Genomic DNA, 15,375 nt, shown 5'->3' with positions numbered 1-15,375 from the left:
CATCACAGTTGCCAGGCAACTCTGACCGGACTGAGGCTTATATCTGCAGGAAATAAGGACTATGTAAAACATCCCCCATTATCCAGCGAAGGTCAAACTTTGAATGCAGTATAGACCACAATGATAAGCCCAAACTATCAGAACAAACAGGCTATAAATGAAAATGCCAAAAAACAGCTGTCCTTCTACACCAGGTGCACCAGGTTTTACTATGAGGGCAGATACAGTCTAGTATAGGTTTAAGCAGTGCTGGTGACATTTCCACGGTCAGTTTATTTCCATTATTCGCACACTTTGCACACTCACCAAGTTTAATGTCAGTAAACAGTAAAGTTAAGCTGACATGCAGATGGGCAGTTCACCTCTTAGCCTGCCTTTGTCCAGTGTGTTCGCCAGCCCCTTCAAAAAATAGAAGGGTATACTTGGCAACATGGCTTGCACATAAAACCATCAATTATTATACTTTTCTACAGTATATGTACTGTTAACTGTGCTGAAATAAACAATAATGTGTTTTGGTCTTTCTAAGACATAGAAGTTAGACAGAAGGTGTTGTTACAGCACAGACTAAGTCCATTTAAATAACACAACTGGAGTACTGCTCTCCTTTCAATCCTAAGGCCTGATAGACTCCTGCAGGTAGTCTTTGCAGTGCTTAACCTATGTAAGTGGCTAACATTGCTGCTGACATTTATGCTTGTGCTGGTGCGTTGTGTTTTAATTACCATGTGGTTGTGTCACTGGGTTTTATGTGTTGTTAAAACAAATAAAATGCTGGGACTTTTTTCCCACTTTGGGTGTTGCCTCACATCAGATCCAACCATTTCAGCAATCTTCCTCCAGGAATTTCTGGCTTTTGTGAGTACTTAAATTGATGCTATGATTATATTTAAATATATAATTTGATACCCTGATTATTATTCTTTAACTGACACACTCAAAAACCGCAGTGGAAAATCGATGCTATTGAACAGATCAGTGACAATCGTCGTGGGCTGCGTTGACCCGACGTGTAGTTGCCTTTCTCAGGAGGTGCACCCTAGATGACAAATTGTGACGTAAGGTTGAAAAGGATTTCTGGTCACATTGCAAGTTGTGATGCAGATTCCCTGCAGAAGCAGAATAGAGAAGGGGTTGTGCCGTAGGTTATGGTGTAGGGTTTGGGAGGGGTTTGCAGCTACAGCATAGATTTTGTCATGGATTTGCCGCTGAAGCCTAAATCCCCAGTAAGTCTGCTTTTGGGGTTTGGAAGAAACATTTTAATATCACAATATATTGAGGTCATCATAAAAAATGCATCATATGGATGTCTTTTGTTAAAATAATCCCATATGAGTCATGAAAAACATTATCGTCACCATGTTTTTAAATATTGTTGTGTTTTGCATCTCAAGGACATCATATTCTAATGATGGCCCAGTTTTGGCTCTTAAGCTAGTGATTAAAAGTAGCCTTTAAACTAAAAGAAATGTGTATATATAATATATCATGGTAGCGTTTTAAAAAATGAACATTTAACTGATGTAACTAGAGCTGAGACACTAAAGGTTAGAAGGCCTGAACGTGATAAAAGAACATTTACTCTGTCAGGGAGTGGATGTATTTCAGACCTGATGTAATACTTGATAAAAGGGCTGAAACAAAGATAGCTATAAGCTGTTAGATCACAACAGCAGAAGTGTTTTTAAATGTTTAATTAGATCTGTATCCTCGCACCCACACATTCTTCAGCTTTCTTTAACCAGTATGTGAGTATATTTCAGAGCAAAGAGTGAGCCTTTTTGAAAATTTTTGGTTTTGTTTTGTTCAAGTGCCGCAATAACAGCGGCAGAAAACGCTGAGAGAAAGGAAGCGGGACAGACAAAAAGAGAAACCGAGCATGGCTGCTTTGATTGATTTCAGCTGTAATCTGCTCACTAAGTCATCTTCTGACATCTCTCTCTCCCCCTCCATCTCTAACAGACTCTCCGTCCATTAAAGCCCAGTCGGGTCCTGGCTGAGCAGCTGTGAAGAGACAAACCATTTATCAGCCTGTCAGCTCTTGCTGCCTGTTATTCCAGCCAGCCAGACTGCATGGCAGTCCAAGACCCAATAACTCAGACTGAGGAGAGCTGGCACGATACCTGACAACACCCATACGAACATACACGTTAGTATATGTACAGCGCTTACTGAAATCTAAAAGACCTGTAACGTTTGGAGTTTTTTATTAAGAAAAAAGAGATAAACTTTCTCACTTTTGTGAGTGAGAGAGAGAGAGCGTTAACAAGTTCTCACTCGCTCACTCTGATGTGACAGACAGCCATTTGACATGCTGACAGACTAACTGATGGTTCTAGTCACACTGTGCTAAATAGCAGCAAAGCAAGCCAGCTGCTCCACAGCAACCTGTAGGAAACGTGGACTGAGGGCGCCATCTAGTGCCCAGGCCTTCATTCACAGGCCTCAAGCAGAGAGCCTGCAAGAATTGCAGTTAACTCATTTTAACTATACTGTTTTAGGAATACAGATCACGTGAGTGCCAATACATAATGAGCATCTCAGAATTAAAGGCCTGCGAATTGCTTACTGCACAGTGGAGCTGGGGCTAGTTGAGCCTGCTACTACAGGTCTGTGACCCGTTTTGTTTTCTGATAATCTAGCTGCCACATCACACTGTTCTCCCAGTTTAGAATGCATATGAAGTCACTGGTACCAAAGTCCAAATTCAGTTCAATTATATTCATATAGCACCAAATCACAACAGTTGCCCCAAGGTGCTTTATATTCTAAGACCCTACAATAAGCTGTATAAACAGCTTCAACAGACCCTTCAGGACCTGTGGTCCATTTGGTGTCTAAACTTGGATATAAGGAGATTTAACCACAGACAGGCGGCTGTTTATGCAGTATTAGCTTAAAAGTGTAGCCAGATCACTGTTGTGACGAGTGCAACTTACAGTATTAAATGTAGCATGAGTTTCTAAATGTGTATTTTTCTGTGATTTTGTTGCACCGTGGTGGAGTGAACAGTGCTGTAGCCTCATAGCAATAAAACATCAGGTTTTAAAATACCAGCTAAGAAGCATCAACAGGCAGCTTATACAGCATTTCCCTTCCTAACGAACAATCAGGTTTCACTGGTATAAACTGTTGGTTGTGTTGATGAAACATTACTAAGGTGTGTAACCTGACAGTTACAGCGTGGCGACAGAGTAGATTTCCCATTGGAACATAAATCCCCAGCAAGTCTTTGCATTGTGTTTTCGGGGTTTGGAACAAACATCACTTTGAGAAAACACATGGTTGTGCTTTAAAAAATAAAAAAATCACTTACAAGTCAAATGTCCTCTGACGAACTGTAAAAAGCTCCAGTCAGAAGGTGGTGGTAGAACTGTGGGAAATCCTTTTTGTTTTATGAACTGGAATAAATGAGATGCTTTAATGAACCGAATATTAAAAGTCTAACAGACAACCTGAAGGCACAGTTTGTTTTTTAATTAAAATTCAAACGTATCTTCAACTTTTTTTGTGCTGAAGCCATCTCGGCTGCAGCTCTGAAGGTAGAGCAGGTTGTATACCAAGTGGAACATCTCTGGTTTGATCCCTGGCTGTTCCAGTCTCAATGTGGAAGTTATTGTTAAGCAAGACAACTGCAACTCCAAGTTGCCCCTGATACATCCACCAGTGTGTGTTTAAAAAAAAGTGCTGAGGTAAATGAGGATTGTAGTAACAGAGCGTTACACATGTCAAGTTCGTTTTCTTTATGAACTGTAACATTTTATGCACGAAGTACAACAAAAATAAAGCTTTAAGTTATTTTTTAAAGCTCTAGTTTTAGCTGCAGTGTGACTGACTTACTGTAATATGATTCTAAAAACACTTATGTGCTTCATTTTCACCTTTGAAGCCATTAAGAGTTTTGCGATCACATGACCTCATTTATGTTTGACCACGTTTCTACATTTTGGTGAGATATCTGTGCGCTTTGGCACCCAATAAAGTTCCTCTGGTTCAGCCGGACAGAATCTAATGTCTTAAACACACACAAGGCTGCAGATGTTAGAAGATTAAAGCGACCGATGGCTTAAAAAAAAAAAAAAAAAAAGATTTGAACTGCGCCATGATACAGATCAGCAGGTTTTCTTCATAACAAATATGGTCAAGTACTGGCAGGCTATAAACAGCAAGACTTTTCCAGATGTTTCGTGTGATGTGCTTAGAGTTTTGGACACAGTATTTCCATTTGATGCTCTAATATGACTAAAAAGAAACAAAGGGGGGAAACAAACACAAAGTGTGGTTTATGTGCATTAGCATTTTAATTGGACAAAGCAAGAAAACATTGATTACAGTAGCAGAGTCATCAGTTCTCAGGACTAACACCTTTCGAAACAAAAAGGTCTGAAAAGGTCTGTAGGCACTGCCTAATTAAAAAGAGTATCTTGTCAGCTAAAAGAAACCAGCTCTATAAGGCAACAGTTACACAATGTAGGCCTCTCCATCTCTCTGGCAAAAAGAGCAAGTGTAAAGCTGAATACACTCAGATTTGTCTGATATAAAATACTGGCGTTTCAATAGATATTTAAAAAAAAAAAAAAAAAAGAAACATCAGAAGTGTCAAACATGTTCACACTTTAACGTTTGAATCGTGTTAAATTTTAAAGTATGCACTGCATAGCAATGCTGTCTTATCCCTGCATGGAAGAGTCGTGTGTTGCACTGTGCCAGTGTCACCTTTGATAGTGCCACTCTGCTACGTACAATGTTCGAGTTAACTGTCGAGTTATCAAAACAAAAAATGAAAAGCAAGCACCCACAGTTAACAGTAGCATTTTACTTACATCGTTTCAAATGAATGGATGGCTATTTACACGTGGCGAAAAAAGTTTTGAGGCTGTCAGAAAGATATGAAGGAGAAATGGAATGCAAAAAAGAAAAGAAAAAAATGCTCTTGGTAGTCAAATTTTTCTGGGAAATCCAAGAGAGGAAAGAACTGTGCAATATTAATCTGCCCTTACAGAGAAACAGCAGTGGCAACAATCCCTGCAATTGTTTTTAATCCAAGAGAAAATTAGAACAAATTTCCATTCCTCAGATAATTAAGGATCATAACTTAGCATGACTCAGTTCCAAAAAAGAAAAGAAAAAGAAACCTCTCAGTGGTCGAGAGGAAAGAAGTGAAAATGGAGGCAATCTGTAAAACCCGGGGAAAAAAAGAGATTCTCCTTTACAGTTTTATAATTCATTTACAGTTAACTTAAAAACGGTAAGAGCCCTGGTTCATGGACAGTCTTTCCTACCACAAATGGTGTAAATACCTGTGTGGGTCAAACTGCTGCTCCCTGGCTCCCGTTACCTCAGCCCACCCCAAGAAATCCCATTTACATCTCCACAGACGTCACCCTTCTCATTAGATTCCACATCCCAGTAAAGTCTCAGTCCTGCCACAAAATGGAGGCAGTGTTACACAGCCCCGCAGGGCACCGTACAGCCAGCAAGAGGCTGATGGTTGACAAATCTCCCACCCTGCCCACTTATCAGTGTGTGGGGTATCCTGCGGCTCCCATACCGGGCTGGTTGGCTAGCATACTCCCATTCAATCCCTGTGTAGGCTCCATAACCCCACCGTTACTGATGGCGCTCATGCCAGTCCACCCAGCACTGGCCGGTAAGTGACTGCAAAACAAAAAAAACGAGGTAAAGAAAGACAGAGAGAGAGAGGGAGAGAGAGAAGACAAAATGCCAGCAGGTTAGAAGAGACAAGGCGAAAGGGAGCCAAAAAGAATAGTCTGTATTAAAGCTACTGGAATCTGGACAGGCTAGAATGAGAACAAGAAGGCAAACAGAGTTATCAGAGGTTATAAGGGCGGGGTGGGGATTCAAGCTAGATGAAAACAAAAACAAAAAAGAAAAAAAACTGAAAGTGGAGGGCTTTTGGTTGGGGTGGGGGGTATCAAAAGGAATTTGATTATACATGGGTGGATAAGCAGACAGAGAGCATACAGGCTAGGTCCAGCAAGCTAAAGATTCCTTGCTAAACCCCCCACCCCCCTCCCAACTGCTGGTAACTACAAACCCTGCTGTAAGCAGCCTACAGACTGATGACAGTGCAAGCACATTCATTTCTCTAAATTTGGCCACAAAGTATAACAAAGTAGCAAGTTCTCACCCGGTTTTCTTTTTACTGCTTCTGTGGTTCAGGCAATAAAACTAAAGCTAAGTTCAGAGTGGAGATTCAGCGTGGAGACGCAGGTTAAAGTTCATCTTCAAATTTCAAGTCAAGAGGTGTAACCTCTGTCTGAACAAACTGCCCTGAACAGTCAAAACACACTGAGTCCACATCTGCCTGACACTTTAGTGCAGAGTATTTAGAGAGCTGTTCACCACACATGTTAGATTATCAGCAACTTGAGGCCCGTCCTTTATTAATCTTGGGTGCACAAAACATCACTGCACATAAACTGTCCAGATAAAAGCAAAAGAAGGTAACCTGCACATCATATTCGACATTTTCAACATAACAAACAACATCAGTGAGAGGGGGGAAAAAAAAAAAATCAGTGAAATCAAAAAGAAACATGTAAAAAGCTACAACAAAAGATCAAAACAAAAACAAAACAAACATGCAACAACAAAAAAAAAAAAAAGGAACAAGTGAAGAGTCTTGAAGATGTCCGTACACAGAAAGTGAAATGGATTCATCATCGGCGAGCTATCCCAAGAAGAGGATGGCAAGTAAAGAATAAGAAAAAAAACCCTCAGCTCTGAGCATGTGGGGGTTTTCTGCATTTAGTCAATTACATTTTTTTAAAAAAAAAATCAAAAATTTTACTTTAGCTTGTTCAAGCAGCTTTTTGTATATCCGATGCTCTGAGCCATTATGGGCCATAAATCAAGTGACAACACATTTTGGAACAAAAGTTTTCAGGTTTTACGATGAACTATGTGCACAGTAACTATACACTGAAACATGATTACCCTCAAATCTTGAGTTCAGATTCTTTCTTTTTTTTGGTGGTGGGGGTCTGTTTATTTCTCAATCTTCTGAAGTTGGCAGGCTCGTGAGGGAAGAGGTGGGGGGCATTGGAAGGCAGAGGGAGGTCATAGCTCCCTCCTGTGGCCAGAGCTGGATCTCACTGGCCTGGTCTTGAACTGACGGTGTTGGAGTAGGAGGAGGCAGAGAAGAGGAGCCCTGTGCTACTTACTTGAAGCCCTGCTGGTTCCAAGCCTGCCCGTAGACACCGTAGGTGGGGACCTGCCACCCATTGGGGACATACTGGCCAATCTGGGGCCCGTTGCCGTACCACTGTCCCCACTGGCCATAAGGCTGGGCTGCAGCAAAGCCCATCTTGTTCTGCTGCAGGGTATAGCACAAAAAAGGATAACTTCAGAATGGTTTAACAGCAGCAGATCCCACAAAGAACCTTGCAGAATCTATTTAACAGTGGCATAGCTGGCATGGCTTTTTATTTGTTAAATTAACCACTTATTTGCATATCAGGTACAATATTAGATAAAGCTGTGAGGTCATTACTGGTGACTTTTTCTTCCTGCTTGGGACTCCTGCAGGTGACCATGTTGCAATAACACTTGCCCGAGTACATCACAGTATCTTAAATATATCAATTTCATGTACAGGATACTCAATTACCCCATACTTTTTGTAACACTCACATACCCTCATATAGCAAAAAAGCTGATACTTGAGCTGAACTAGATCAAGACATACTGCAGCACTATTTGTTTGGTGTTCTTTGCCATACCAAGTCATTATGTAATGCTGTCCCTCTTACTACAGTTCATAGCACCCTTACTTGTGGCACAGGCATCTGCTGCATGGAGTTCATCATGTCTGGGGTCTCTTTACCCCAGTAACATTTGACTATGTGCCCCTCTATAGACGAGCCATTCACAGACACAATGGCATGGGCTGCTGACTCATGGGAGTTAAACCTGGACAAACAGAGGGAGAGAGAGAGAGACTAAGGAAACGCTGAACATCATTTCATAAATATCCACTCAGCAATGATGACCACAATGCATGTGTTTGTTAGCAAACTGAGAGGGGGATAAACCATTAGATTCCTTGGCTATTAATGGCTAAACTACTAATAGTACAGTAGACATCTAACATTCATCATGGACTAGAACTGATACAAATGTGTTGCAGCACAGACCTGTAAACAAAATCTGTAGGTGTATGTGATGCATATACATCACACCATTGAAACATACTCAGTGTCCACAGCAGTGCTGCTTTTTGCTTCCATTTAGTGCTACTGCTCTGGAACAACCCGTTTTATATTTTCTCTTTATGTTAAGTGTTTTGGTGTTTTCCTTCTTAATCATGCTAACTGGTGCACAACAAGTTCCCCTGTTCAGGGCAATAAAGTGAACAGAACAAAGCAAAAATCTGTACTCCAGGTTGCAAAAAGTAATCACAATTACACTTGTCTATCATTATGACCAGGGCCGGGGGATCAAGCTCATTCCAAAGAGTTCATTAACCTTTTCTTTCAGCTGTAAACTTTAGCATCACCGTTCGATCAAGCAAAGAAATGAAGAAGAAAACAGAAAACATCCACATACCTGACAAATGAATATCCTTTGTCAGGAAAAACTCTGACTTCCATGATTTGTCCAAAGGGGGAGAAGGTCTGTCTCATTAGTTGCTCTAAAAGACATAAATAATGAGACTATTAGAGACCGTTTCTGTAAGGGCTGTGTCCTGATAAAGTAACTGCTACCCAGGATACATGTGGATATGCCACATACAGGTGGTCAGCACATTTATAATCAACAAGCAGAAACTAATAAACAAACTGGGCTATGTGGCTATACTTTACCTTTTCCTCAGTTCTGCTAGTAGCAGAACTGATTTTCGATACCTACAGTGTAGTTATAGAGTATGTCACATGACTCTTTCTTTGAGGTAAACACGATCTGAAAAGTTTATTTTGGGACAAACTGATGCTTTTTTTTGTTAAATCTCTGCATTTAAAATGAACCATGTATGACTATGTTAAACTCTCTATGAACTCAAGCAGATGCACTGATGCTTGAGCAGCTTCTTTGAATCTCTCTGCTCTTACTAATAAATACATACTCATTTTAATAATAAAGATTTGACCACCAACAGCAAAAAGCTTTGGCTACCATGGGTAAAGACATTTATGTATTAATTCATAAACTAAATTATGCTTAAAAGTTTCCACAAATCAGTAGACCTCCTGAGCCAAACAGTTAAACTCTGAGGTCTATTTATGTCAACATATTTGCACTATAGGATTGGGAAAATAAAGAAAGAAATAACTGAAGAGCTCAAGAGCTCACTTTGGCAGCAGACCAGTTCTTGTCTATCACCTACATGATGCTAGCAGTGTTAGCTTGAAAGCTGGGCAGACATTATGCGAGCTTTATTTTACATGTTGGCTCCAAATAAATGTTGAGTTTTAAATTGCCTTCCTCCACAACCAGTGTCTCCTTTGCTCACACAGTGATGGTTTTATTAGCCTGACAGTGAGGAAATCACACTGATCATAACTACTAACTTGTAATTTAATGGCTCATTCGGTTTTGGATAAGGTAAAAATATGCCCTTTTTCAATCTTCTTGCAGTACTGAACATGATGTAAAACCAAAGTTCATACCGAGCAGTGACATTTGTGTATCGTTAAACTCGTATAGGGGTGAGGCGTTTTGTTTTTTTTCCTGCTTTGTTTGAAAGATCATTGACTAATAACGAAAAGCTTAAATATGAGCAGTCATATCCATCTGAATAGCAACAGATCTGCTGTAATTATCATAGTTATGTTGTCAATGGTACTCATATTTCATTACCCGTCAGTCCTGTGCTGACTCCACCACAATACACAGTGCAGTTACTGGGGCTGGACTGATTCACTACCTCATCAAAAGAGAGATGCTTGGAGTTATCTGGTGAGAAAAGACAAGCTTCTGTTAATGAATCCATCCATCCGTACATATAAGGACACCTGTAAATCTGCATATCTTACAAATCCTGTATAACATACTTTCATGGGTGGTCTTTGGGGCAGGAGGCTTTCTTGTGGCCCAGTTAGTTCGAATCTGTCTGCCTCCTAACCACTGCCCCCCCATGTGCTGAATGGCATTCTCTGCATCCTGGAATGAAGAAAAATAATCTTATTTCATCCACTGGGAGTCTTAACATGAAATCTAAAGTGCACCTCTTCAGAAGCACTGCAAACAAACCAACAAGCAATCTATGTGAAAATGTTAATATACAGAGAGAAAGAATTCATAGACACAAAGTGCTTCCAAGCCTCATTAACAGCAATATTAAACTCACATGAAGCCTACTTACCCATTTGTTAAAGAAAGACACGAAGCCATAGCCTTTAGATTTCCCTGTAGCCATGTCTTTCACAACACGAGCATCTCTGCAGAAAAAAAATCACCAAACAGCAGCTTGTCACAAACATTCAGCACAACATGAAGTCTCTGCTGTAAGAGGACTAGCAGGTCTCTAAATAAGACAATGGGCCCTCTCCTCCTCTGCCTGAGATTTATTTCATTCTTCTCTCAATATATCTAAATGGGAATATGTGGTCATGTGTGTTAACCCAGACTTTATCTTTGATAGTAAACATTAGTTTGAAACTTACGATATCCTGCCAAATGGACCAAAGGCAGCTTTGACGTCTTCTGTGGTTATTTCTGGGCTGAGGTCGCCAACAAAAACATGAAAATGATCTATTTGGAGGAAAAACGTGGTTTAGACCTGCTGTGCATTAGAGTACACACTCTGTTTCAAGCTTTATACTTTCCAAGAACATCCAGTTCCTATTGGAGACCGCTGATTGCTATCAGTTTGTTAACAGAGGAAGAACAAAAATAAGCATAAAACCAACCAAAAATCGAATGCTTAAGTTCTGCAATACTTATTCAGCAATATTATCACAGGGACTCTTTTAGTGTGGTAAAGTTCAAAACTTCACTTCTTCATATACAAATAGTTTTACTTACTACTTGTGTCTTTTTTCTGGCTGGTTGGTGTCGTGGCCCAGTTGACTTTGACTTCCTGTGAGAAGAGCGGAGAAAAAAAGAAGGCAGGTGGAGTATGTTTACAATATACAGTAAAACCTGGTAATCTCCAATACACAAGTTAATTAAAAGCCAATTTTAAATTAATTGTTTTTTTATTTTATTTTAAAGCTGATCTTGACTCCAAATAGGCTTTCAATAACCTTAAGGAAAGCTATGCATTTTTATAAAGCCCAAAATATAACAATGAATGATTAAATTAATGATTTAATATAATATGTTAAATATAAATAAAAATTCAAATAGAATATAATACATACATCTCATCTAAGCAGACTGGTCGCTCAGCACATCTATTTGACTTCTAGGTTAAAGTCCCAGCACTGAACTCATTACTACACCATTCCTGCACCACTTTAATATTCTTTTATCAGCCCCTGGGGTCTCTTAAATGTTGCAGTTTACAATGTTAATTATTTCCTCTCTTGTTCTAGATTGTAGGGCTTTATCAAGTTCCTCTGTTTTAGAACACTGTATTAAATTACTGCACTCTGCTTAAAATATTGAAAACAGAGAGCTCACACTTAACAAAAGAACTATGTAGATTTCCTCAACATAAAGACTGAGTGGCCTGGTGGAACCAGTTTTCATCATATAAAGAAACTGTCATCACTTGCTTAAGTAGCCGCCCCTCGTCAATTAGATCTAATCAATATTATATGGAATGCAGAAACCCACTAGTTTTTCTTTCATGTTAAAAATAACTTTTTTTTTCTCACATTTTCCACACCCAAAGCCCACCCATCCCCACTCACCCTGTAGATACGATAGCTTACCTTACCCATTATTTTCCTTCCATTCATAGCTGCCAATGAGGCAGCAGCATGCCTGTGGTCATAGAACTCCACGAAGCAGTACGGATCATTTCCAGCTGTCTGTTAATGGGAAATCAAGACTGATTTTAAGTCAAATATTTAACCACTAGAGAAAATAAGAATCACCTAGTATAGATGGATGTGAAAGGTCCGATATAATGGATTACAAGAAGAAGAAAAAAATGACACATTGGCTAAGACTTCCACAAGCAGCGCCATAACCGCTCACGCCACTGCTGAAAGACAGCCACACCACACTGTATACAGCAGAGACAATAGCACTCACATCGACTATCATTTTACAGCTCTTGCAGGGGCCTATCTGTGTGAAGACCTGCAGAATGAGGGGCTCGGTGACATCCCTGGACAGATTCCCCACATACCTGCAAAAGGAGAGAGATGGGGGAGTTTAGCTTTAGTCAAACAGGAAGTAGCATGCAAACAAAGGCTAGTTAACCAGGCTAGCTTACAACCCACAACAATGAATTATAGCAACATAAAAGCCATAAATGAATTGGAACAAAACATTGTCGGGGACAGTGTGTGCTTTACAAAAACAGTCAGAGTGATTTCACCCCCTCACTGGAGATGTCCCACACCGTCTCCACGAGCGTTGACGTGGCTTGTCCGCCAGCTAGCTAAAGATACCGCTAACCGGTTTACGGGCCTCGAGCTAAGTGTCTTGGCAGCTAGACACTTTATAAAATACTATCATTGTTGTTACATTTTCGCTAAAGTGTTTACACTACCAATAAAACAAAGCGTTTTATTTTATTTTAGCTATCACTGCACGCAAACGGGAGTACTTTCGAAGAACTGACTTGCTGGATGTGTTCGAATGTTTAGGAGGTGCTAGCTAGCATTAGCTAACAATTCACTTTCGTTTGCAAGCAAATTAAGGTTCCGTCTATTTATCCAAATAAACCCAACAAAAAAGGAGCTACGTGTGTTGTATTACATCCATGAATGGTAGTATATAATAATAGAAATGAAACACCCTTAATGACGAGGTTTAAAAGCTTTTAATTGAAACAACAACGTGGAAATATTTCGGACGCGCAGCAGTTAGACGAAGCCTTCCCGTTCCAGGGCATAGACAAGGCCGCTGATACTCACAAGGTTCTGGGTTGATCGTCCTCCATCATCAAGGTTCAGTGGTTTCGTCCTGAGATAGCTTTAATCCAGTGACATACAAATGGTTTGTGCTGAACTTAGCGACCCGAACGTAAAGACTAAATCTACTATTTAATAATATATCTGCGGTCGACTCTGCTCTCTCTGGCACACACCGCAGACAGCCTCAGTCTGATGCAAACAATAGGAAGTTGAAGATGGCGGAGGAGCGGCGTCAGCAGCGTCAACCTGCGCGCTGAAATTAAGCCAAAATCAAGCGCTCCTGCTCCCACACACAAAGATGCGCCCCCACATTTTTATTCTCTACGTGTCACACAGGCATAGTTAATACAGGCTTTGAGGAACACATTTTTATTTCTCAGTTCCAGATCATTGCTCAATCCGCTAAAATAAATAGAGCCATCTGGAAATCATATTATGTGAGTAGTAGTCACGATGAAACGTCTAAATATTTTAAAGGGTACATTTGACTGTCAAACATTTTTGATCACATTAAATAAATGTCTTGAGATTTAATCGCCGTTGTAAAAGAAGCGTGCGCCGCCCGGGAATCGAACCCGGGTCGCAAGAATGGGAATCTTACATGATACCACTACACCAGCGGCGCTGCTGAAGAGAGGTCCGGGACCGGGATATATGAAGGCTGCTGAATCAGTTGGGGTTTATTGGAGGGCGAGGTAAATGCCAATTAGAACGGTACGTTTTAGTCACAATAGAGCAAAGGAAACGTTAGATGTTTCAAAAGACTACTTCTTAGCCAACAGGCTATGATTAAAAGATACCGTCTTAGAGAGAGACTGGAGAGACATAACAGGCACTATGCAATAATATAGAGATTTTAGACCTACCATTCATTAGCTCAAACATTAAATGACATATAAGCTTAAAAAGCATCAACCTCAGCTCTTCTCTGACAGCACGATTGGAGTATCTAAAAATGAGAGAGTCTTCATTAATCCATGAAAATTTACACCCATTTGGAACAACCCTGACATACTACAGAACAATAATATGATTAGCCTTTTGAAGTTCTGCAACAGAAAGAGAACTAAGACACCCAGAGTTGTATCTGACAAAACATAGTGATCGATGTAGTGTAGGCCATAGTGATCGATGTAGTGTAGGCCGTAGTGATCGATGTAGTGATACCAAATGACAACAACATCAGGAAGAAGGAACATGAGAAGCTTGAGAAGTACCAAGGGCTCAGAGAAGAGCTGGAGAAGATGTGGAGGGTGAAGGTAACAGTGGTCCCAGTGGTAATCGGAGCACTAGGTGCGGTGACTCCCAAGCTAGGCGAGTGGCTCCAGCAGATCCCAGGAACAACATCCGAGATCTCTGTCCAGAAGAGCGCAGTCCTGGGAACAGCTAAGATACTGCGATACCGTCAAGCTCCCAGGCTTCTGGTAGAGGACCCTGCAGGGGCGAGAGGGGATATATAACAACAGTTAAATGTCATACATAGTTTTTTTCACAGCATCTCAGGAGATTTACCAAAGTGCCTTAATTTACCTGAGTTCACCCTTGTTCTTTTGAAATTATGCTATGTTAAAAAAAAATCATATTGAGAAAAATATTGCAAAATATTCACCAATAAAGTCAGAATTAGGTTGATAAGTAGTTCAACAATTGCACAGTCTTTTGTAACTTTGCCTCTGAACACCAGTGGACTAGCGACTCATGTACAGGTTTTAATTTAAAGGGTTTTACGAAAGTGTTGTATTAACCATTCATTACTTAGACGTTTTATCTTAATGTCAGTCCCCCATTTTAAGGTACAAAACATAATTGAACACACTAACATAAACTTAAATGTAAGAATTGTCATTAATGAGTGGATGACAATGATTCCCATTCAATAATTACCTTGAGTCTATAAGTCATGGGCATCACTAAATGCTGTGCCAGGTATTTACTACAGCCGCTGCTTGTTTGTGGGTTTCTCTGCTTTAATCCTTGTCTTCATTCCAAAATTACATGAAATGTGTCATTGTCCAAAAACATATTATTCCAAGTGTACACCTATGATAGATCAATATCAGCTGAGTATATTGGATAATTGTTTGGTCAGGATCCGTGTATTGAGTATAATTCATGCACAGCTGTTGAACATGTATAATGAGAATCACTGGTTTTGGGTTATTGTCTTACTTGTAGTGATGCAATACTATATGTCAATACTCCTAAAACTGGCGATTTTCATTATAAATCTTCAGGAGCTACAAATGAATCATATGTGTATGCTATTTTAGCTCTTAAAAATTGCATGCAAATTATTTTCTTATTTGTTCCATAATATCTAAGAAAAAAGTTTTCTTCTGGATGCTTCAAGAATTTTGAACCATTATTAAACCAGTTG

At 40.0% G+C, this 15,375-nt stretch overlaps 1 protein-coding gene and 1 non-coding gene across 2 annotated transcripts; both read right to left on the bottom strand.

Annotated features, from left to right (window-relative positions):
• Positions 1–4,277: 4,277 nt before the first annotated feature.
• Positions 4,278–13,226, bottom strand: LOC146507293 (cytotoxic granule associated RNA binding protein TIA1-like). Its single transcript, XM_085180788.1, has 12 exons — positions 12,999–13,226; positions 12,169–12,265; positions 11,844–11,942; positions 10,990–11,044; positions 10,629–10,716; positions 10,328–10,403; positions 10,017–10,125; positions 9,823–9,918; positions 8,572–8,656; positions 7,797–7,935; positions 7,188–7,339; positions 4,278–5,658 (listed from the first exon to the last, which is right to left on the bottom strand). The coding sequence occupies exons 1-12, from the start codon at positions 13,025–13,027 to the stop codon at positions 5,520–5,522; spliced, it is 1,164 nt and encodes a 387-aa protein (XP_085036914.1). The 5' UTR covers positions 13,028–13,226; the 3' UTR covers positions 4,278–5,519.
• Positions 13,227–13,552: 326 nt separating this feature from the next.
• Positions 13,553–13,623, bottom strand: trnag-ccc (transfer RNA glycine (anticodon CCC)). The gene has a single exon. It is a non-coding gene; the product is annotated as a tRNA-Gly (tRNA).
• Positions 13,624–15,375: the final 1,752 nt, after the last annotated feature.

The sequence above is a fragment of the Neolamprologus multifasciatus genome, chromosome 12 (genome assembly GCF_963576455.1).
Source record: "Neolamprologus multifasciatus chromosome 12, fNeoMul1.2, whole genome shotgun sequence".
Classification (NCBI taxonomy): Eukaryota; Metazoa; Chordata; class Actinopteri; order Cichliformes; family Cichlidae; genus Neolamprologus; species Neolamprologus multifasciatus.
The sequence above is the reverse complement of the archived record's forward strand: the minus strand, read 5'-3'. Positions and strand labels throughout refer to the sequence as shown.